Source organism: Siniperca chuatsi, linkage group LG24 (genome assembly GCF_020085105.1).
Source record: "Siniperca chuatsi isolate FFG_IHB_CAS linkage group LG24, ASM2008510v1, whole genome shotgun sequence".
Classification (NCBI taxonomy): domain Eukaryota; kingdom Metazoa; phylum Chordata; class Actinopteri; order Centrarchiformes; family Sinipercidae; genus Siniperca; species Siniperca chuatsi.
The window spans coordinates 8,922,758-8,946,537 of NC_058065.1; the positions used below are offsets into that span (position 1 = coordinate 8,922,758).

Here is a 23,780-nt window from a genome sequence, read left to right on the forward strand (position 1 = left end):
ACTTTGTCACAAACATGTCAGTGTTGTTTAAATTCTTAGTGGTCACCAATGGAGGGTGAGAGACAATCACTCTACTATATCACATCATTTTCACAAACTTTTTCTCAAAGCCATTTATACATAAAAAATGTATAAAGTCTTTTTGAATGGGGTTTGGAATACAATATACATCACTACAGACTTTTAATGTAACAGTAGGGGAACACAGTGCATGTGTGATATAGGAATTCTCATATAACATTTTTGTATATCAGTATTTTAAAAAGTGATGAAACTAATTTTGCAAACTTTTTAGAGGCAAGTGAAGATGGAAAGAAGACAATTGACAATCTACTCTGTGCTCCATTGTGATGCATTATATTCTTTTTGCTGTAGTGGCGATATCGCGACAAACTATGATTAAAGTCTCGCGGTGTCTGGTTTCAGATGCATCGGTCAAGCCACCTAGTTAGTCAGCGGCGGTCCGGAAGTACGGAAGTTGAGATGCACTTAAAATGAAAGGTTGAAATGTTTTTTATTTTATATTTAAATGACCTGTTAGCTGATTATAGCTCGCCATAACCCTATGTGAAATGTGCAACATATGGTTAAGAATACATGCACTAGCGTTTAGTAGATATCCCTTTACGTTAGCTCATCTTTATGAGCTTTGAACGCAAATAAACAAAAATATTAGCAACGTGGAGTCAGATTTGCTCAAGTTGCATATTTAGGACAATATGTTTTCATCTGATATAGCCAAATATTAATTCCATCAAACAGATGAAGCTGTATTTGGCGCATATATAGCAAAAATTGACATCGACTTACGTTTGTTGACTTTTATTTTGGCGTTACCGGATGTTTTTTTCTGTTATTCAGGCTCGCTTAACTAGTGCATGACGCTCAGCTTCAGCTGAAGAGCAAGCCGACATCAGCTGAGTTTGCATGAAGTACCATCCTTGTAGCTAAAATACAGGAATTTATCATCACGTAAAATTCAACAATAGCATTTTACAAAGTTACGTATAAGTGTTAAGCCAATGAAATAACTGTCATCTGTCGTAACCACAGAAACAGGATAGAGGCAAAGGAAAAATAACATTACATCAAACCCGGCAAACAAAGAGGTCCTTTTTTCAACGACAACATTTTTCCTCCATATTCTATAGTTATGAGTCATGTGGCCGTCGAAAATGTCCACGGTCTAGAGCAGCAGGTAAGCCGCGTCAGTTTAATGTGTCTTGCAGCGTCAGTGGATGAAATTTGTTATAACGGCAGGGGAAAATGTTAGCTTGCCGGCTAACGAGATGCTATCGTACTAGCTAACTAGCGTTGGGTGCGCTTCAATTCAACACCCACATGAACGCTCAAATGACCAAGAGCGGCTGCGGAGCGGGGACCGAACCATACGATGTGGACCACATGATTGGTTCTTCTGCCTTTTGCCTGTTGGGTTATGGCCGTGTGTGCTACATCAAAGAGTCTTCCAAAATGATTTATAAATTATAGTCTTAATGTTGAAGGTGATAGCTTAGACTGTGGGCAAACTTAATTATAACAGAGCCAAATGAGCAATTACGCCCGAGTGGTTACGTCGGCTTTCCCGTGTGAACATATGAAACGCACCCATCAACTATTATCTTCGCTGCGTTTGTCTTGCAGCTTGATACAATAATAAAATGGAGCTATGCGGAGATGCAGCTAGCGGGGCTGACACACAAACATTGCGGTGCTTGACAGTGTTGCCCACTGGCTTTCAGATAATACGCAGTATTGCACAGTTTTCATGCTTGTCTTGACTGCGTCCCGCTTAAAAAAGGCTCATTTCGTCTGCGTCACTAGCAACGTAGACTAGCTGTGTCTGAGTGGTCAGACAGTTGGATGGACGGCAACAGAAAAGTACTGTATGTTCTCAATTGATATTTTGGAAAGGTATAATTGGCAAAATGTCTACGAGAGAGTTGAATGCACAGCACTGACCACATTTAAACAAATTATACATCTTCTTTTTCGGCTAGGATGCAAAAAAAAAGCTGCACTGGGAAGGTTTTTATGGAGAAATCAATCCATCTTATTAGCCTAGTTCACTGAATACAGCTGCAGTGTAGAAAAGCATCCCACCCCAAGACCGAAATTCAGTTTCTGTAAATAAAAGCATAAAATCCAAAGTTGTTTCCTGAACAGCAGTTAGATTCTCCGATCACAGAAAGCTGGACGCACCAACATCAAATCTTTTACCTCTCATCACTTTGCTATCCTTAATAGCTCAGACCAGCTGTGTGCAGTTTGCTGACATAACCATAATAGGATTTCTGCGTGTTGAGTTAGAAACATGTTTCCAACTAGTGTGAAGAGATGTCTGGTGCTGAAATTAAAAAAGCCCTTTCCTTTAAATCGTGACAGTTAAGCTACTGTCTAGTGTCTGTAAGCAAAGCTTTCACATTGCTTATTATGATGGATAAACAATAAGTACGTTGTTTGCTTTAGTTTTCAAATAGGCAGCAGATGTCACCTGCTGCAAGAAGAAGCACTCTGTAGCCTCAAACATGTAGAACAAGGATAGATAGTTTGTTCTGCTGAAAATGACTGTGTGTGTTGTGTGTTTTTCTGACTCTTTGTCTCTGTTTCTCCAGCTCGCTGTCCTAGACTTGAGCGCAGCAGACGGACAAGGTGGAGGCACTAACAGTAAGCAGCCAACACGGTTTTAGAAGTGTTATCAATGTGCATAGACACTCACAAACCCGAAACATTGCCTCGACAAGTGTTGAACCACGGGAATAAGACTGGAGATGTCATAAAGACAGCAAACAAGGAAGTGGTCCATAGAGAATAAATTGGGAAGGACAGGAAAGTTGACCAAAAGACAACAAAGGGAATATTTTCTATTTCCTTTATTGACAGAAGTACTACAATGTAAAACTCCTTTAAAAATTCCAACTTATTTGTTCACTGATAATTGTAAATTAGTACAGTTTAAATGCGTCACTGACGCAAGAAAGACTAGGTGATGAGTTTGGAAATCTACATTGGATTTCCATGTTTTTTCTAGCTTCAGATGTGCACCATAGATCAATGAATGTTGATTATCTGGGGGTGCTTCAGAAGTTTTGAATAATTTAAAATTAAGTCCTTAAAGTTTTATAATTCATTAAATGATGCTGGACACTGTCTCTCTCTGTCTGCAGGGCGATACATTCCTCCACATTTACGGAACAAAGACGCTTCCAAAAATGGTGTGTAGCATCAAGTTAAAGCTGTCCTGTGGAGTTTTATTTTAAACAAACAAAAAGGCATTCAGTGTTACTCACCAAAATACATTGTGTGAATCCTTGAATGTATTTTCTTACTCATAAAACATTTGCAAAGCTGATTTATTCAGAATATTTTGCATTGTTTACATCCATGTTAGCTAGCTAGCAGTCTTCTTTCCCCTGCCTTTGCTGGCACAATGCTACAGTTCTTTGCGCATTACATTACTGCCGTCAACTGTTGATCAGTGGAATAGTGTGAAACCGGTGACAGGATATGAATCAGGTCGTCCGCATGCTTGTGTGTCTATGCCTGCATGATACAAACAAAAAAGTGGGGACCCACTTGTAAAAACATTACTCTGTAATGCTACCAGTGGTCAAAAACTCCACAGGGTACCTTTATTAACTGCACTTGTTACTGATAAGAAGCACAACTCAAACATTGTCTTCCTGTCCAGTAGGAAATGCCTTTGCTGCTGGTCGACAGGGTGGCTACACCATAGCGCCCGCAGCCAACTGTAAGTTCCTCTCTGAACTTCTACTAAACTCTGCATTTGCAGTTTGCTACCGTGCATTGCCGTTCATGTTGTTCACTCATCAGTATGTTTTCCAGTTTGTTAGCTCCTTCTCTCAGTGAAGTGAAAAAAGGCGTATTAAGTAATCTGTGATCTCGATCAACCGCTTATGGGTTACCAATAAGAATTGAAACAGTAATGTCCACTCTTCCACAAAAGTGATAAATAATAATCCTGCACATATTGTGCGTCTTGGAGGATCATTTTGATTTAATGATTTGATTTAATTTTTTAATTGTCTTTTTCTCCCTCTGCAGATGGTTGGGATGGGGGGCGCAACAACTTTGTTAATGGCTACCATGACAACCGCATGGCTGGCGGCAACTCTTTTAACCGCGGTCCGCCTCGCATGGAGCGGGGCCGAGGTGGTGTCGGAGGAGGTTACCGTGGCAACAGGGGCGGAGCCTTTAACCCCATCAACCCAGCACAGCCAATGAGCTTCGCTGGCTACGAAAATAAAGGTGGGATTTGGTTTTACTGCTCGTAACTTAAAAAACTTTTTCTTCTATAGCGTCTGCTCTGCAGATGACATGTCCTATGTCCTCTTTTAAGGAAAAAAATACTCATAAAATGAGAAATGTATATTTGTTGCACCCAGTCTGTGTATATAAGACTCATCATGCAGTTTATCTATGCAGACATTCTTTGCATATAGCCATACAGCCATTGTTAAACCATTCTTGCCTAAAAGTACGGTCACATTAGTCTTCTGTTCAACAAAAATTAACCAAATAAAATAGAAATAATAGATATTTACACATGGTAGAGTGGCTGAACATACATTGTGTTTTACGCCCTGCTAACAGAGTCAATTAACAAAATAAATACAAGCTCAATGAAAGCAATTACAAGCAGTGAAAGAAACATGTTTTGATTTTTAGGTGACATTGCAGATCATTGCATGAAACTACTGCACTAACAGCAAAGGTAGTTCTTCCTAGATCAGTTCTGGTTCAGGGCTCCTGAAGCATCAAGTAACTAGAGCGGGTTAAATAAAGAAATTAATATAAAGAAATGAATTCCAATCTATGGAGAAATTTGGGTGTAACATGGAAAAATCAGTATTAATATGATACACCTAGATGGAATCTATAATACAGCACCATCAATTTACTTAGAAAGTGTTTTAAGTAAAAGTTGAGTTGTATAGGCGTAAAGGGATTTTTTTATTTTTTACAACCCTAGGTCTCTTGTTATCATCAGACAGATAAGCACGTCAAATAAAATCTGTTACACAGCAAACATCTCCGATATTTCAGTCCGCAGTGCAGCTGTAGTTTAGTGTAGTGTAGTGTAGTGTAGTGTAGTCGCCACATCCTGTACTAGTAAGACTGTATGTATGAAACTGTCTTCTATTGGTTTTGTTTTTGTTCTCCTGTCAGACACAGGCGGCTGGAACACTGCCAAGGACGCATATAGCAGTTTTGGTAACAACCGAGGGAAGTCTGCATTCTTCAATGACAGAGGCAATGCTAATAGAGGAAGGTAAGGAAATGCACACAGAGACAGATTGAATAACTGCTGCTGCTACAGGACTTCTTTATTTTCCTTTTGTCACTGTACTGAAAAACTTGTGATCCTTTGTGTGTGTGTGTGTGTGTTATGCTGTCCTGGTGAAAACCTTTGCTGTTGCATAAAAAGAAGCGGGTGATGTGACATTAAATATGTCATAGTCGAGCAATGGCTGTTGCCTATCCCTGGCCAACAGAGGGAGCTAGAAGCAACAAGGACTGCAGTGTAGGGCGAAGTGGCCATTCCCAAATTGCAAAATACATAGTATGAAATTAAAAACTGCATGTCTGATTTGTAGAATCTGGAAAACATCACACGAGCATCATACATCACACATCTTGTATCATTATTGTCTTTGTGTTGTGCTCAGGTTTGAGCATGGTGGATTTGGTGGTGGTGGAGGAGGAGGAGGAAACAGCCGCTGGGTGGAGGAGTCCCGAGATGATGGAGACTGGTCCAAACCAACACCACGTAACGAACGCCTTGAACAGTGAGTCTGTGCTTTTACTGGTCATGAGAGGTGTGCTCCAGACAAGGAAAGTTGGATAATAATGATACGATTTGTAGAGAAACTGTTCAAGAGAAATGGTAGCAATTATCAGCATCAGACAAATTGTGAGTGGTATTGTAGGGGTTTCATTGGGTCTTGCGTCATAGAATAACACATAATGGCCAGTTGGATTTAGAGGACATGCTCAAAATGACTGGTCAGACTTAGCAAAGAATTTTTCATTGTTCATTTCAGCTAAAAAGTTGTCACTTACCAGAACTTTGTCTTTAAAAGCATGGAAATTATTGTAAATTATTGTACAAAACTCCCAGGCACATGTCTAGTCTTACATCCCAATACTGACAGTATACCAGAATGGAAGCATCACTCAAAATATGTCTATTATGCTTCTGAAAGTCATGCAGTGTATCCATAACTTTACAAAGAGTGAGAATTACCAAAATCACAAGATTAACAATTCATCGAGTAGTCGATGGACAGAAAATTAATTGGCAACTATTTTGTTATTCGATTAACTGTTTTTTTTGTCATTTTCTCTAGCAAAAAACATTCCCTAGTTCCAGCTTCTGAATTGTGAGGATTTGCCGCTTTTCTCTGTGTTATATGATGTTTGTTTTCATATATTATAAACTGGTTATCTTCAGGGTTTTGAACTGGTTGGACACATTTAAAGACATCACCGTGGGTTATAGGAAATGGTGTTGGACATTTTTTACTTTCTTTTGACATTTGACAATACCAACTGATAAATCGAGAAAATAACGGGCAGATTCATTGATAGTGAAAATAATCATTAGTTTAAAAATCTGCCAAATAATCTAACAGCAGTGAGTGACATTCATTTAAGATCACAATAATTATAAGATGTATTCAAAGACATTGTTTTTTTAACACAGGTGTAATTATTGCAAATCATTGTTAAATTGCATGTCTTTTCTGAACATTAGACTAATGTGCACTCTGTTTCTCCTGCTTTGCTCCTCTGTAGTGAGTTGTTCTCCGGCAGCAACACTGGGATCAACTTTGAGAAATACGATGACATTCCTGTTGAGGCCACAGGACAGAACTGTCCTCACCACATCGAGAGTGTAAGCTACTGTTGTTGGCCAGGGATCCAACAGTATTACATTATATATCAGCTGCATGATTACTTTCCACTGCTCTTTCTATAAATGTGTTTGATTGTGTGTCCTGTGTAGTTCCAAGATGTGGACATGGGTGAGATTATCATGGGTAACATTGCTCTGAGTCGCTACACCAGACCGACCCCTGTCCAGAAATATGCCATTCCTATTGTCAAGTCAAAACGAGACCTCATGGCCTGCGCACAGACAGGTAGGACAGACACAGACGCATACATACAGGACATCATATTTCCAGAAACAAAACAAAGTAATATATTGGAGTTAGATTCTTGAGATAGAAAAAATTAAATGATGAATCTGCTGAATGCACGTGGGGATGAATGACGTTGACTTTGTATCTGTAGGTTCTGGGAAGACTGCAGCGTTCCTGCTGCCGATTCTTAGCCAGATCTACACCGAAGGACCAGGAGAAGCTCTTAACGCAGCTAAAGCATCTGGACAAGTAAGAAGAAACTCAAAGCCCCCAAATAATAGCTCTTTATTTCTTCAAGGTTCCAAAATAGACTAAAATATGCCTTTGAGATTTTTTTTATGGTGTATTCACCAGACAAACAACAAGAACATTACATAAAGTTTAGATGGAGAACAAGCTTGACAAGTAATTAATCAACAGTCAGATAGTCAATCTTCTTATAGGGACCGTTTCCTAACACACATTATTAGTGAGTGAACCATGGATTGCCACAAACAAACAAGCAGCAGCTCTCAGTTTCAGTCGGATATATTAATGCTGACGAGTAGAACCACTTAAATTCAAAGAACAATAACTGTTTCACAGATGTTTCTCAGTATATTACCCCACAGATATTATACTAATCCATTAAAGAAAAGCTTCAGGGTATATTTCCTTTAATCAGCCGATAAACATACTAGATAGCTTTACTGATTTTAATGCAAGCTTACTAAGTAGGCACTGTGAAGCTGTGTAATGAAGGAAAAAATAAATTTTAAATAAAGACTCAGTAAAACATTAATTTGGGTGCTAAGATACTTGATCGGGACATCCCTATGTCCAAAATTGTTTGGGTAGATATAATATATATTTAATAGACCAAAAGTAATCAAACTGACAGTAAATTACATATTTTTGCCAAAAAATGTCAAAAACATCTCCCAAAATAAAGCAATGTCTGCTGCATATGTCAATATGTTTTGAGCAGATCCACCATTGGTTATTACATTTAAATAAACAGGCAGGAAATGTTTCACAAGGGCAAGCAACAATTAAAGCAAAGTCATAAAAAAGCTTTTTTGTGTAGCAGAGTGTTCGTACTCTTGCGACCCCTTGGATTTATATATTGTAAGTCCTGATAAGTGGTGGCCTGTACCTTTTTAAATTTGGAGTTCAGTATTTAGTTAAACATGGTTCCCAACCAGCTGAAACTATGGGCTCCCTCCTGTAAATTCTTAACTTCACTGAGCTAAAAGAAAAAAAACGTCAACTGTTGTTGGACTGAAATGTTGTGTTGTCATTGTATTACAGGAGAATGGAAAGTACGGGCGTCGTAAGCAGTACCCCATCTCACTGGTATTGGCTCCAACCAGAGAACTGGCACTGCAGATATATGATGAAGCCAGGAAGGTATATACATACGCACAAACACATTAGCATCAAATTCTAAAAAATGGAGGAACATGTATTTCTTCAGCCTTTTTATTTATTTCTTTTTTTCTGTAGTTTTCCTACCGGTCCAGAGTGCGTCCCTGTGTCGTGTATGGAGGAGCAGACATTGGCCAGCAGATAAGAGATCTGGAGAGAGGCTGCCACCTGCTGGTGGCCACACCGGGAAGACTGGTGGACATGATGGAGAGGGGCAAGATTGGACTGGACTACTGCAAGTAAGACATGGACAGGAGGAGGGAGTGATAGATAAAAGTGTGGATTTTTTTCATGGACTGATTCAAGTTAATGCTATCATTGGTCATTTTATGTAAATGCACTGTTTTAAAGATTCGAGTTTTTGCTTCATTTTAATGGCTACAACTCCTTTCTCTTCCTCTGTGTGTTCTTCACTGCAGCTACCTGGTCCTAGATGAGGCAGATCGTATGTTGGACATGGGATTTGAACCACAGATAAGACGCATCGTTGAACAGGACACCATGCCGCATAAGGGCATCCGACAAACCATGATGTTCAGCGCAACCTTTCCTAAAGAGATCCAGGTACATGTTGTAGCATTGAAAGAAAGTGACTGTAGAGAAAGCTCACATAGCATTCTTTAATCTACAGCAGAGGTTGTATTCCCCAAATGTCATCAGCATTCAGAATGTCTTCAGTTGCACAGATGAACACTATGTTACCAAGTTTAAAAAAATAAAATAAAACAAGATAAATTAAGTAAATAATGAAATTAAATAACATTGAAAATAGCAGGAATATTAGAGCTTGATGCTTTAAGGCTGGAATTATTCTTCATCAAAGTAAATACACATAAACGTCTCTACAAATCTACGTAGAGAAGATTTTAGTTGAATTTTTAAAGGCCGTTTCTTTGCAAATGACCTTATGAGCACACCACCACAAGTTCAGAGCCTTGAACCCCCCAAGTAAGTGTTTTTCTTTTATTTGTTTTTGCTATAGCCCAAATTTAAGGGCCACTTACAAGAGTGGAGTCTTACTGAAAGAGAAAAGCAAAACAGCTGTTATGAGCATTAATGTCAGAATTAACAGAGTCTAAATTGGAAACAGTAAGGCTGCAATTTTTTTGCCTGTCCAGTGCTTAAAATCTATTACTAAGCACGTTCTCTGCTCCTCTTCCAGATCCTGGCCAGGGATTTCCTGGAGGAGTACATCTTCCTGGCGGTGGGCAGAGTTGGTTCCACCTCAGAGAACATCACTCAGAAAGTGGTGTGGGTGGAAGAGAGCGATAAGAGGTCCTTCCTCCTGGACCTGCTCAGTGCTACAGGTGAGACAGTCTCATAGCAATAGCAACTCATAACCGATAGATGTGTCCCAACACTGCAGGTTTATGACACATAAAACATAAACTGTAACCTGATTTTTCTCAAACGGTTTAGAGCTACTGCTAACACACACACACACACACATTGGAGTTTTATATCCCCAATCCTTTTTCTATTATCATAGTGTCGTCCTCCCTTCTCAGCCAATACATTAGTGTCTCTCTTTGGTACATCAGGAACATTAAACATACAGAGTTGGTTTTCTACTGCTGACTGAGTGCAGTTTACATGTTGGTGGTTTGGTGTGGTTTTATCCCAAGTTATCCCCAGCGAGGTACAGGACAATACTGGAGACAACATAGAGAAACCTGGTAAGATTCTCAATGGTGAAACTTTTATCTGTCATTTCATATTTTAAATAATTTTGCTTGCCCTTTAATGTTCTTCTCTGTGGATGGAGAAGAGTTTTTTTTTGTTGCATTTTTTATGTACAGTTTGTTGTTGTGGTGTCTTCATGTCAGACCCAAAGCCTTGATAGAAAGAGTCTGGTTATGTTGTCTCCACAGCTAACAAGTGGATATAAATGTGGGCCAGTGCCCTTCACTTCATAATCTGGTAGTAATGTTCATGGAGCAGGAGCATTGAGGAAGAACTATGACCAAACTCTTTCCATCAGTGGCTCTAGTCACAGTGCCTGCACAACAACACCGTGCTGCTGATGCTGTTAGCTATTTTTTCTTGTGATTATTCTTTGTTTTTATCCACACTGCACTCCATGCTACCTGTTGCACTATTCTGTTCATTGGAAAACATCTGTTGTAATGTGATGTGACAATTTAAACTAATGAAGGTGCATGTTAAGATTTGTGTATCACACCGGGTACTGAAAGTAGACATATAACCTGCCAGTAGGGCTGAAAAAGTTAATAATATGATTTGATTATACACTGAAGGATTTACATCTCAAGATTGTTAGTATGATGCAACATATGTTGTACCTACAGCTTTTAAAAAAATTGCAAATGATTGAATAAAATACAGTAAGAAGGATGCCTTTGCATTTTGACAAAGGATTTTTGTCGGCAGCTGTAGGAATCCAGATTTTATGCTCCCTGACAATAACACAAGTTTAAGATCCCTGAAAAATATTGTGAATTTTGTGTCCAAAATTTCAGATCAAATTGTATCAAAGTGCTGTGTCACAAAGCTACTTGCAAGCTGACATCAATGTTTTGTTGAGTATAAAATCTTATTGGTTGTTCTTTCAGGTGTGGTTCATTTACACACACACACAGTCTGACATTGCTATACATGGTACCACATCTATATGTCAGATCCACAACATGTAGTGAAATGGGAAGTCTGAAACTTATTTGCTGCCATGTCGTCAGCCAGCCCTAAGGATTGTGAGGTCATCTGGTGTGTTTATCTCTTAGGTTCAGAGCAAGATATCCGATCAACTGAAGACCAGGGTGAACTTTCATATGCGTTACATTTTGAATGCATGCTAATGTTCTCCAAAAACAGATTCCTCGTGATTTTGGTGACCCCCTGACTTTTCTGCTGGTGCAGATTAAAAGAGAGAAATTAAACCCACTGCCCCTCGTTCATAAAACCCAATGGCTACAGCTTATCCACTCACCTTTAATGAATAACTACAGGTGTCTTTTGTCTCGGCTCATCAGGTAAGGACTCGTTGACTCTGGTTTTTGTGGAGACCAAGAAAGGCGCTGACGCCTTGGAGGACTTCCTGTATCGGGAGGGCTACGCCTGCACCAGTATCCATGGCGACCGCTCCCAGCGAGACCGAGAGGAGGCCCTGAGCCAGTTCAGATCAGGAAAATGCCCCATTCTGGTGGCCACAGCGGTCAGTAAAAATAAAATTATTTTACATATACTGATTACATGTCTCCATGAAAATGGAGACATGTAATGAAAACTTACCATAACTCATAGCGAATATTACACACTTAAATGGCAGCATATATAAATTGACAGCCTCAATAGAAAGATACTGTTCTTGGTATTCAAAGTCACATGTCACTTACAGTCCAAGTGAATGGTATCACTGCATGTGAACGTGTGTGTTAATGTTTGTGCTCTTTTTGTACATACTCAGGTAGCAGCTCGGGGTCTGGACATCTCCAATGTGAAACACGTTATTAACTTTGACCTGCCCAGCGACATAGAGGAGTATGTCCACCGTATTGGACGTACAGGACGAGTCGGAAACCTGGGTAAGACTACAACTAATGTCAGTCAATGGTATTAACCCCATGTCATGTGTGTTACATAATGAGGATTGACTCTAAGCTTTCTGAGCCACACCCTACAAAAATCTATGATTTACTGATACTATTACTTACTACTTTTTTTACTTGTAGGACTGGCCACATCGTTCTTCAATGATAAAAATGGCAACATCACTAAAGACCTGCTGGACATTCTGGTAGAGGCCAAACAGGAAGTTCCCTCATGGCTTGAGAGCCTGGCCTATGAACACCAGCATAAGAGCAGCAGCAGAGGACGCTCTAAGAGGTATACTTACACGTAAATGTGTGTGTTTGTTTTCTATGAATGTTAATTCCATTAAAGGGTTTCAATGTTTTGTCCAAATTCAGTGAAGTTCACTTTGTATTTGATTTCACCACCAGGTTCTCTGGTGGTTTTGGAGCCCGTGATTATCGCCAAACGGCCGCCGGAGGCACCGCTGGAGGGTTTGGAGGACGTGGAGGTCGCAACCAGGCAGGACATGGAGGAACCCGTGGCTTTGGAGGAGGTGAGGATCTGGTCTTAGGATATAACTAGTGTGTTAAATGATTTTATACTTTATAGTCATTCTACTTGTGGCAAGAATTTTTCTAGAACTGCTTAAGAAAATGTGATTGTAATACATTTCTTTCATAGGAGACAAAATGATTATTACCAAATTGTTGCTAAAGATGTCCCACAAGGATCAATATTAGGCCGACTACTATATCCTCTATACATAAATTATACTTATTTTCCAACTGAACATTATACTGCAACACAACTTGAAGTTAGAGACAAGCTAACATTTTACCTTTGGTTCATGGGAACACGTTTGTTAACTTTGAGTTTTCTCCTGTTTCCTCCCTCTCAGGTGGTTTTGGTAACTTCTACACCAGTGACGGATACGGAGGAAACTACACACACTCTCAAGTTGACTGGTGGGGCAACTAGATTCCTCCATCTCCACTCATCCCTCTTTCTTCTTCTCACTCATCCTCCTTCCTTTCTCCACACTGTTGTCTGCACCCCATCTTTCTCCTCCCCTCCATTAACCCCAAGAACCCTCGTGCATGGTATTAAACTATTTATACTCATTTATATAGCCCTCCTTCCATCCCTATGCACTCAGATCTTTTAATTCCTCCTTAGATTTTTCCTTTCCATCTCCACCTTTGTCTTTACAGTCCCCCATCCTTTCTTCTTTTGATTTCTCAATTCCTGGTAAATCTCACCTCTTTAAATAGGCCACATTATAAAGGGATTCTTCAATTTTAGTTGGTTATTTTTCAACACTAGCCACAGATTTACTTGTTAGCTTCCAGCTAGCAACATCCTTTGGTTTCAGTGAGGACATTTCAAACTATTTTCCCTCTGTGGCAAGTGCTTAAAGAAAATTAACTAATTAAATTAAAGTTCTAGGTGTTCCTTTAACCCCATAAGATTAGATGGACACTTATGATTTAAAGTGAGTTAAGTCCTACAAAACAGCTGATGAAGACCCTGGGGGAAATCCTGTTTTTTCACTTTAGATTTGAGTTTTGGCTTCATAGTGTTTTTGTCTGCATTCACCCAAAGCCAGCCAGGCATCCTGTGTACCTTCACATGTCATCTTTGTATGTAACGCATGGCCATGCTGTAAATCACCGGCCAAAAAACTTTTCTAAAATCTAGCGCAGAGATAGGCAAGATGTCAAATCTGAGCAAAATATGTCTGCATATAAATTCAAAAATGGGAACTGGCTGAGGTCTCCTTCACTTACATGACAGATACTTAAAAGCAGCCACAGAAACAGAAAAATGTTTTTTTATTTTTTCACCTTTTTAAAACATATTAGTATTGATTTACAGAGATCTGAGAAGGATGTCTAACAGAGACAGAAGGGACAAAAGGCTGGACAAACTGAAACACCCAGTCAGTGGGACGCCAGCAGATGTTGCCGCCCATTAGCAATGATGCTAGCAAACAGTCTTAGAACTTGTGGTTGTTAATACAACAACTACAAACAGCATTTTCTTTGTTTGAAACAAAACATAATGGAGAATCATTTGTTTCTGTACTGTGCCTTTAAGAATTTGAACTTTGTCTCTTATTTCCGTTGTTTTTATTGCCATTATGCGTAACTGGCTACAAGTATTGGCCAACTGTGACTAAAAAATGTGTATTTAATGTCATGTATGGGTTTAAACATGCTTTTTTTTATTTCTATTTGGAAGGAAACAAACTAGGCTTGAACTAAATCAAACCTTGGCAAAAAAAAAACCTAAACAAAAACTGCGGTGAGGAAACTCAAAGCAATTCCTTATCTGTTTATTGGAGTTCAAATTTGTCAGCAGGTCTCTGATGAGCTGATTCCCAAAAGCATATCAACACTGTAACCATATTTATAGATTCTTTTAATATACCCTCATCCAGAGTGACTAAAATGGTTCAAAAAAGACATTATGTTTGTCTTATTAAAAAAAAAAGAGGCTGCTTTGCTTTACTAGCCAGTGAGCACAGATAACATCAGTGGTTTTATGCTTTTGGGAAACCGAGTCCTACTAATTGACCTATGTGTCACATCTACAGCTCTGGTTTGAGCTTGAGTTTGGGTTTCTCAAAGCCATCTTGTCACTAATTGTTGGGTCACATTATGTCAGTTTCAGAGCCACTAAGAGAGAATTTGGCCTAGCCGCGCAGCAGCAGTCATGTTATGTTACGTCTCCCTCTCTTACCATTCAGATATGTGGTTGTAAATATAGATATGTACCTCATAACTTACTATAGTGAGATGTCAAAGTCTGACGCCACTCTCAAGCTATATTGGATTTGCAATAATTGGTCAAACGCATCACTCTTTAACCTTCTTCTATAATATTAGCCAAAATGAAATATATTCACAGTGTGACAATTATCTATGCTATGAAATATTGGCAAAAGTTGTATCTCTTGCATTTGTGACCACATCCAGCAGTGATGTCAGAGCAATGCTACAACATTTTTGGGGTGTAAAAATTAAAACGACTACATGCCTGCTGCTGAAAACAACCAAATTTTATCAGTGGCTGTGGCTGTTCAGCTGACTCTTAGTGCCACCATGCTCTTGGGAATCTGGCTCCGCTTCCACCACAAACATTGAAACCCCTTGTTTGTCAAAAGCTTCTTTCAAGGGGATACACAACAAAAAGGCTAAAAGAGTTCAAAATTTTCTCGCTCACTCTATCCTGGAGAGTTACATGAAGAGTCTTCTCTAAAATAAGTCATTCCAGTTTATTTGTTAGGTCTTTATGATCTGTTGAAGTCAGGGAGATAGGTCAAGAATTGGATAATCTAGCCTAACCCATTCTACAGCAGGGACAGCTGGGGCTTTCCAGAGGATATAAAGCCACACCTCCATAGCACATTTTAGCCATGTCCTATCTTACTGTATTATGAGCAAATGTGATGAGGCGTGTGTTGGAGGTTTGAGATTTGCCCAAACTTTGCCTGCACCCCTTGACTCGTTCACTTGTGACGCCATCTTCTTTAGTCCAATTTATAATAGAACTACTTAGCTCCTGCTTAAGATTGCAGGTGAATACATTCCTGTTCCTGCTATTCATTCAACAGATAGGAGCCTCATTGTTTACTGTTCCTCTATGCTCTTGTAATGACGTGCATTTCTCTGTTGCTTTGTTAAAAGCGATCAGCCAACAAAGAAAGCACAAAAATGTTTCTAAATCCAGATTAAGACTAACTTTTAAAGGTAGCACACACCAGTTGTGGCGCAACACAGCTGGCATTTGCTGCACTTTGGCTAGCATTGTCGCACTTTAGCACTGCTAGGAATGTTAAGAAGAAGCCTAGCTTGCAATAGCACAGTAAGATACAGGACAGTTGCAGTGTGCTTGTGGAAAAGTGGCATAACAGGACTGAAGGTCTTTGTCTACAACATGTAAGAAGATCGCATGATTTTTATTTTTATTTATTTGTGACATTATCAATGTCTGGTCCCTGGTTAGCCCGACTTGGCCCTGCTGTGGAACCAGGCTACAAGGGGCAGTTGACCTGCACCCAGGAAGTCCATGTTTCATCCCTGATTAAACTTCTAAATGGAACTCCACTGTACATTTGGACAGTTCAGTGGTAGAAGTCCAGTCCCCCACTGTATTAATTAGCAGCAGAATAAGCCAAAAAATACTCTGTTGCTACCTGGTGGGGAAAATTGTTAATTTTTATCGGGGTCTTAATTTGTTTTGTTTACATGAACAACTTTAGTGGAATTAAAATACAGATTAAATGTAAATAGTTCAACTCTTCTTAAAACAAAAAGAAGAATCTCCACTGAAAAAGAATGTGAATTATAAATGAGAATAATTAAGTGTGAATTATTAAGTGAAACAACAGTTGATGTGTAAAAAAATTACGTTTGATCACTCAACGTTGGACCAGGCAGTGTCTGAAAAGCTTAGTTCAGTGGGCAATTTGAACACAGTCAGCAGATTCATTCTTTAGAGATAGTATTTACGGAAAATACATCTGTTTATAAATACATAAATCAGTAAGGGGAATTTATTTACCAATTAATGTTCACAAGGCAGATTCCCTCAAATTGCCCACTGGCTTTGACAAATGACAAGGCTGGACCAAGACAATAAAACATATGCAAGTGTTGTTGTGTTTTGGTCAAGGAGTTAAAAATGCCAAGCAAATAATACAATTATACAGCAGGCTTTAGTTATGTTAGAACTCTGATTTTTCCCGTCTTCTATGATTTTTAGACTACTTTTTAATCACAGGTCGTGTTTGGGTCAATCTTCAAATCTGTTTCCCTCGAGTACAGTTGGTAGGGCGGTTTGGGAAACTAGTTGGCTTTAACATCATTTTTGAAGAGTTTCAGGCTGAGTAATGCAGGAGGACTCAGGATTCAAGCAGACAGCAGGTCAGATACAAACAAACTAGATTTTCCAAAAGCTACTTCATGTCTTTGTGCACCAACTTCTTGTGTCAGAATTTATGGTGGGAGAAATTAGTTCAGTGATGTACTATATGTCACTAAACCTGGTTCACCTTCTTAGTGGTTGAAATGAGGGGCCCGTTTAAAGGGACGGTGCTACGTTCAAGGACAGTTGTCATGGGATGCGACGTTAGAAATAAACTCCTAGTAGAGGGCAGACGTAACAGGCTCCACCATGTCCAATTGCTCCCCATGGCCACTTCAAAACGAACCAAAAACAGAAAATTAGTTTGCATATTCCTTCGGCTACTGTTTAAGTATGGTTCAACTGTCAGATTAACCGTTACTGTAGCACAAAGCATTGTATTGTCGTTATGGTTAAACTACTATGAGCACCAGTTAAAACCGTGATTAAATTGTTGACCAGAACTGTGTTTGAGGTGTCCCAATAGATGATTTTAGCACCAATCAAGGAATTTTCCTGTGGCAATGATATGAATAACACACTTTCATGATTTCTCCTGCAGCAATGGTGGATAGTTTCCACCTTCGATTTCTTAAAAGAACTGTTGCTGTTTAGTATGAAGGAATAACCAGCAGGAAGATAGAAATCAGTAACAGGACACTAAGTTGAAAATAATAGTGCAAATGACAATCAATTATGAAGGATTTAACTCACTTTACACATCCACAGAACTCTTAAATTTAACTTTTTTAACAGTCTTAGGGACATCTTTAAATGTAGAAGTTTTCTGAACCAACGTGTCTTGTTGGCAGTTATTTGACAACCATCACATTTTAAACATGCACATCCAACTTGTGTCCTCCATCATGGAGGGGAAGGATCTGCACAGGCAGATGAATGCCAAACTGAAGCTCATCACCTTACAGTTGAAGATACACTCTGATTTCCTTACAGCACCCAGTGGTGTCCCTTAGTCCCAAAGTTTCCACCCAGATAATTGTTGATGTTTTGGAGCTCAACGCAGATGAATAACTTTGGGCGCTAGCAGGCACTGTTACAAAAATCAGAGTCCACCAATTTTAATGCCTGACTGAATTGTCAACTGTTGCCGTCATATATTCCCTGTGTGTGAGGGGATATTGTCCGCATTTGTTACTTGAATCCATGGCTGTTGCCAACCACAAACTTAGTATGCAGCTAGTGCAGTCTCTTGTGTTTTAATAATAATGCTAAGTATGCTAAAATGCCGTTCTTGCAGCCTAAATTCAAAGGCATACCTTTAAGATGGAGATACAGTGAGAGACAAAACCACTTGAATGAATCTGGTTCGGTGTGTAAACATCGCTGTGCCTTCTAGCAGCCACTAGGGGGCAAATAGAATAACCGTGAATATATGAAGGAACGACTGAGCATTTCACGTGCAGTGATAAAGATGCTAGGAACTGCTGATATAATACAAGATATGAGCTAATTGTTGACTGCTGATAGTGCAGATAGGAATTTGTGAGTTATACAGCAGGGAATCATGGAAGGTAAAACTTACCTCACTTTTCATCTTGTTTATAGAACAATCTTGTTAAGTAGTGTTGTTCAGAGTACGCACATATATATGCAATGTATTTAGGTCTTTTTCTAGGGCAGACAGATTATATCTGTCAGCTGTAATTACCAATGAACTGTGTTGGAGCAACACTTAACTACCACTGTGCCCCAAACCCCCATCCCAACTCGTCAAAATGTCCCCTGGGCACTGAACTTCTAAATTAAGTCCAATACAGATCCATTACTTGTGGCTTGCGTTCACTTTGCTGTCACCGAGATTCTCTGCATGAGTTTTGTAAGGGTCATTTTCTGTCTGTGCTTCGTTTGGATTAGAGCACAAACTGGCACAAGTGAAATCAGCCCAAATTCTGACATGTGTGCGGTGCCTTGACAGACTGAAACGTGTTGGTTAGGGCTGGGTATTTTTCAATACAGATGAAATATCCAAACTATTATATAAACAATTTCTTTTATAATAGAAATATAGAAACGGATAAAAGTAAATGCATTATGCAGTAGTGGGTATGCATGTGACATCACTGTACGTGGAAGTCACCACGGTCAGATTACCCCAGATTGGCAAACACACAAGCTTTGAGAATAGTGGGGTGCGTTCACAATGGAAAAAACACAATTGCTTCAAACATTGTGTCAACGTTTAAGAGCTGTTGTGCAATCACTGGCACAAACAGATTTAGAAACAATTATTAATGTTCCATTTTTGAGTAAATTCTCCATCTTGACTGCCTTTTGTCAATTCCGTTGGCCTTTGCTTTTTAGCAATGCTAGCAGCAGGGCTCTGGATGGTAATGTAGGTCAGTCAGTTGGTCTACCACTTTGGTCCAGACTGAAATTTGTACGAGGGTGAATCCTAATTACATTTCTTCTAGCGCCATCATTAGGGCATTATTTAATGTTGTCCACACGTTTATGACTTGCAAAACTAATGCAATTATCATCAGCCTCAGCTGTACTTTGTCTTTAGCGCAAATTAGCAAATGCTAGCATGTTAACATGCTAAACTAAGATGGTGAACATGGTAAACATAACCTGCTAAACATCAGCATGTTAACATTGTCATTGTGAGTATGTTAGCATGCTGATATTAGCATTTAGCTGTGCCTACGTACAGCCTCAGAGCCGCTAGCATGGCTGTAGATGCTTTAGCTGTTTTTCTTGTTCAAGTTGTTTTTCTCGTGGTATCACAGCTCTTCCCATTCATTGAAGCCACAGCAGGTCTGTTTTTGCCACTCAGTAGTGTGGGGTGGGGAGGTGGGGGGGTGTTATCACGTGAACAAATACATACCCTCTACAGTAAATTAGTTTAAATGTAACATTTGCTTGGACCATCCGCTTTACTTTAATTAGAAGTAGATCATGCTCAGTGTTTATTTCCTCTGAAAGAAAACTCAAAGTTCTCATTTAAAATTCCAGCACTTTAGTTTTTGCTTTTTTAATATTTTCAAAACCTTTTGATGCCTTAAATTCAAGCGTGATACCCAGCCCTAATGGAGCAGATAGTGAAGTTGGTTCCACTATGTACAGCATTACTATGGCAACTGACACACTGACAGTGTCACCATGGCAAATGATTCTGTGTCACTACGGTAACTAACTTACCAGCAGGAGTGCTTCGATTGTCAGTGAACAATTAATGGTGCTATGCTCCCATTGCTGCGGCCTGCAGGCCCCTCTGTTGTAGAAAGACTTCAAATTCCACCAAGTTTTACAGAAAATACTTGAGTTACTTAGTTTAATGTTCATCTAAAGTCTTTTGTAATACATGTCCTTCAAAACCTCTGAGAGGTATGAAGGAGTGAGTGAGTGTTTAAAGTGTAGCGCAGCCAGGTGTTAAAAAGAGAGGTTTCTCCACAGTTTAGTGTGTGTGTGTGTGTGTGTGTGTGTGTGTGTGTGTGTGTGTGTGTGTGTGTGTGTGTGTGTGTGTGTGTGTGTGTGTGTGTGTGTGTGTGTGTGGAAAGGTTCTTCCAGATATGAAACTTTTTTTGGGGGGCAGGTGGAGTTCTAGTTAACAGCAACCATATGATTCAGCTGTTTGCACACAGAGTTCTCGAGTCTACTTTCGCTGCTAGTTTGTGTAATTTATCAAGCATTTTTGAGAAATATTTATTTTTATAAGCCTAACACAAAAGTTGATATTTTACAAAGTGACTTGACCAAAAGACAGTAAACAAAAACACTGGCACTTGAATGTTGAATGTCATTGGTATGAGTGAAAATTTATATTTTTCTGGGGTAGTGTGAGCTTTTTAATGTTAAAGATGCGACGTGTAGGGATTTCTCTTTGAATATGTCACCGTAACAAGCTGTGATGATACACAAATGCAGAGAGGTTTTTAAAAAAAATCAAAAAATAACAAAACTGTCACTGGTGTCAAAACTACTTCAAATCGTCTGCTTGTCTAAAATCCCGATTCACTAATTCTCTGTGTAAGGCCAATACAAACCCATGCGTGTACATCTTCTCATGTTTACTGACTGTTTTTGCTGATGCATTTTGTTTTGCGGTATCCATATATATTGTGATTTACTGCAGTTCCTGGTTCCTTTTTGGCTAATCTAGTGAATTAAATGATCAAACAAAAGTCAAGGTACTTCCTATTAATGCCACAATTGCATAAATCCAATAATGCCATAATGCAGTTCTGCCCATTGAGAGGGGTAGGTGTCACAATATAAACGGTACAAATTCTCTGATGGTTGACAAATTTTTATCGTCTCACGACGTTTAGTGTCATACCGCCCAGTGAAAAAATCGAATTGCTTCCTTTTTCTATAAACAAAGTAGAAATATTTTGTTTTAAAGTTGCGCCCAATTTGTACTTCTCGCTTTCGGTTGTTAAATGGTTTGTTTTTGATGCAAAGTCCAATGGCCATAGCTGGGCTCTTCCCTTTCTGTTAATTACAACAAAGCATACGTCAAGATGTGCACGTGGTGTCACATGAGGCCACAGAGCGAAGCACTGACAGTTGTATTACAGTTGATGCGACTGTGACATACTAAGAGAAACATCCTACACAGGTTACCTTTAAAGTCACATTGGACTCAGTATCAGATCCATAAACCTGTTTGTGTGACAGGTTCCATTGCCAATAATGATAATCAACCATAAACAGCCATTTTTAATTGGCAAACAAAAATTTGAGACAGTAACACCATATATGCCAAGGTTTGGATTAAAAAAAAATTAACAAAACGTTACGATCAAAGACCATTTTGTAAAAAAACAAACATGCAGTACAAAAAACAAGTGTCCAGATTCTCTCCAAGTCAGATGTTATTTTTTTCTTTTTTTGTGTTTTTTGTTTTCATTTTAAGTCTTTACACTTTTCCTTCCCGTTAATACCCTTGTTGTGAATGTCTGGCAAGTGGTGATCTTTAAAAGTCTTCATAACACAGAATTAACTGTGTTTCTATTGCTATGTTGTTGTGATTTGCATATTTTCAGGCGCCAGAGTGTTAATGCTCATATGTGGGAGTTTCTGGCCAATCAGGAATGGGGGAAAAGACAACCTGATGACATCCATCCAGGTGTCTTTTACATGAGTGACTAGTAGCTGATCCGTAGGAGTCTTAATCTGTCTATTGCATGAGAATATGATATCGCAGCTGTTTGTAGTTTTAGTTAGCACAGACATTCTGCAGGACAAATCCACGTGTCCAACAACAGTAGCCTCAATGGACCAGAATGCAATGTGGCCCCAGCAAAGCCACTATCAATGGCAGATCAAAGATATGGTACATAGGTGAATCGTCACACTCCACTGCCTTTTGTGTGCAGAAACACAAAATTTTGCGACAATAAGTTCATCTTCTCTAGTTGTTGACAAAAGGCATTCTGGGAGACAAAGTGGGGATGCAAAACAAATACAACACTTTGCTGCTTTATTTTACTTTCAGTTCAGTAAAGCTCAGAGGGTTATTCTTATTTAGGAAAGATTGCTGTTTAGTGACTGAAATGAAATGAAATGAAGCCCAATGTTGTCACCGTTACTGACTGGCCAGACCCCTCAATGTGGACACACAGCACCACCGGCCTGGTAGTTAGTATTTGCTTTATGTATTAGTTTAGCAGTTGTGCACGAAGAGGAGCACTGCACGAAGAAAAAAAACTGTATCCATTCGGATTTTACCACAAATAAAGGTTTGGATTTGCAAATGTAACCAGTGTTTTGTGTCTGTGTGTAGTTATTTTTATGTTAGAGAAAAGTATAAAGAGTGTGAAATACCTTGAAGTTAGTAAAAAAGTTTATTTGCAGTTAAATATAGTCTACAAATTTATAAAACACTCCAGACTGAGTTGGCTGCAGTTCCCTTCTCATCCTTTTATTATAAGGCTGCTGCTATAACAAAATCAAACTCTTATCTTATTCTTATTAATCAAAATGCTGTTGTGCTGTAAAAGGTTAAACAGAAATTTTAAATGTAAAGTTGCACTTACGGTTGCTAAAACTTGCTGAATGTTTCCACACGGCTCCGTCATAATCTCACGTGTCCAGCGGTGTGTTTACATACGCTTGAGTAACTGATTTACATTCGTCTTTCTGCAGTAACATCATGAATATGAGAAACCCGCTAAATTTTCTCCAGGAGAAAGCCAATTTCTTTGCCATGTATACATGTAACCGGACTTCTAATTGGCTTTTTATACATATGCATATACATTAAGACTAAAACTGAAACTAACACGAAGTAGCCTCTAGAAATCTTAATTTTCCACAGCCGAACATTTGACTAATTGGAAAATTCTGACACATTTGCGCTTAAGGTCTTCCTCTGAGACAAAACACTATAAAAAGTCAAGAAGCTGCATATTGCAGCATTACAACCGTTTAAATAAGTAATGCTTCCAAACTAAGGTCAATATTATGGGAGAAATCTGATGAGTGTATATACGGATTTACAGTAAACAGGTTACTACAGTGCATGCAAATGCATTGTCAGATTATCTGCATAACCTTATTTCTCTGAGTAACCTCGTTACTTGAGTGCATGTAAATGTAATACGTGTCTTCCCTGTTTTGAGCCGACCACCACCAGAATATTTGGTCATTGGATTTACGAGCTACCTGCTGAATATGAACTTTGAAGGCAACGCAGCAAGCGAAATTAGATAAGATGAATTAAAAAAAAGATCACATAAATTTCACATAAAGCCTGAAACGTACCCCATGGAAGTACTGGTCAGTTTAATAAGCTTTCAG

General features: G+C 39.0%; 1 protein-coding gene across 12 annotated transcripts; it reads left to right on the plus strand.

Annotated features, from left to right (window-relative positions):
- Nucleotides 1–850: 850 nt before the first annotated feature.
- ddx3xb (DEAD-box helicase 3 X-linked b) lies at nucleotides 851–22,740 on the plus strand. Of its 12 annotated transcripts, none has more exons than XM_044187714.1 (21): nucleotides 851–1,198; nucleotides 2,616–2,667; nucleotides 3,168–3,215; nucleotides 3,692–3,751; nucleotides 4,066–4,269; nucleotides 5,191–5,293; nucleotides 5,691–5,810; nucleotides 6,372–6,404; nucleotides 6,820–6,919; nucleotides 7,031–7,166; nucleotides 7,321–7,418; nucleotides 8,460–8,558; nucleotides 8,655–8,815; nucleotides 8,996–9,140; nucleotides 9,739–9,883; nucleotides 10,202–10,252; nucleotides 11,567–11,748; nucleotides 12,001–12,118; nucleotides 12,266–12,419; nucleotides 12,536–12,660; nucleotides 13,006–22,740. In XM_044187714.1, the coding sequence occupies exons 1-21, from the start codon at nucleotides 1,154–1,156 to the stop codon at nucleotides 13,083–13,085; spliced, it is 2,259 nt and encodes a 752-aa protein (XP_044043649.1). In that variant the 5' UTR covers nucleotides 851–1,153; the 3' UTR covers nucleotides 13,086–22,740. The 12 variants fall into 12 exon arrangements, with proteins under 12 accessions (XP_044043649.1, XP_044043650.1, XP_044043655.1 ...); XM_044187715.1 differs by having other exon boundaries at nucleotides 3,695–3,751; XM_044187720.1 differs by lacking the exon at nucleotides 10,202–10,252 and having other exon boundaries at nucleotides 853–1,198.
- The last annotated feature ends 1,040 nt before the right edge of the window (nucleotides 22,741–23,780 follow it).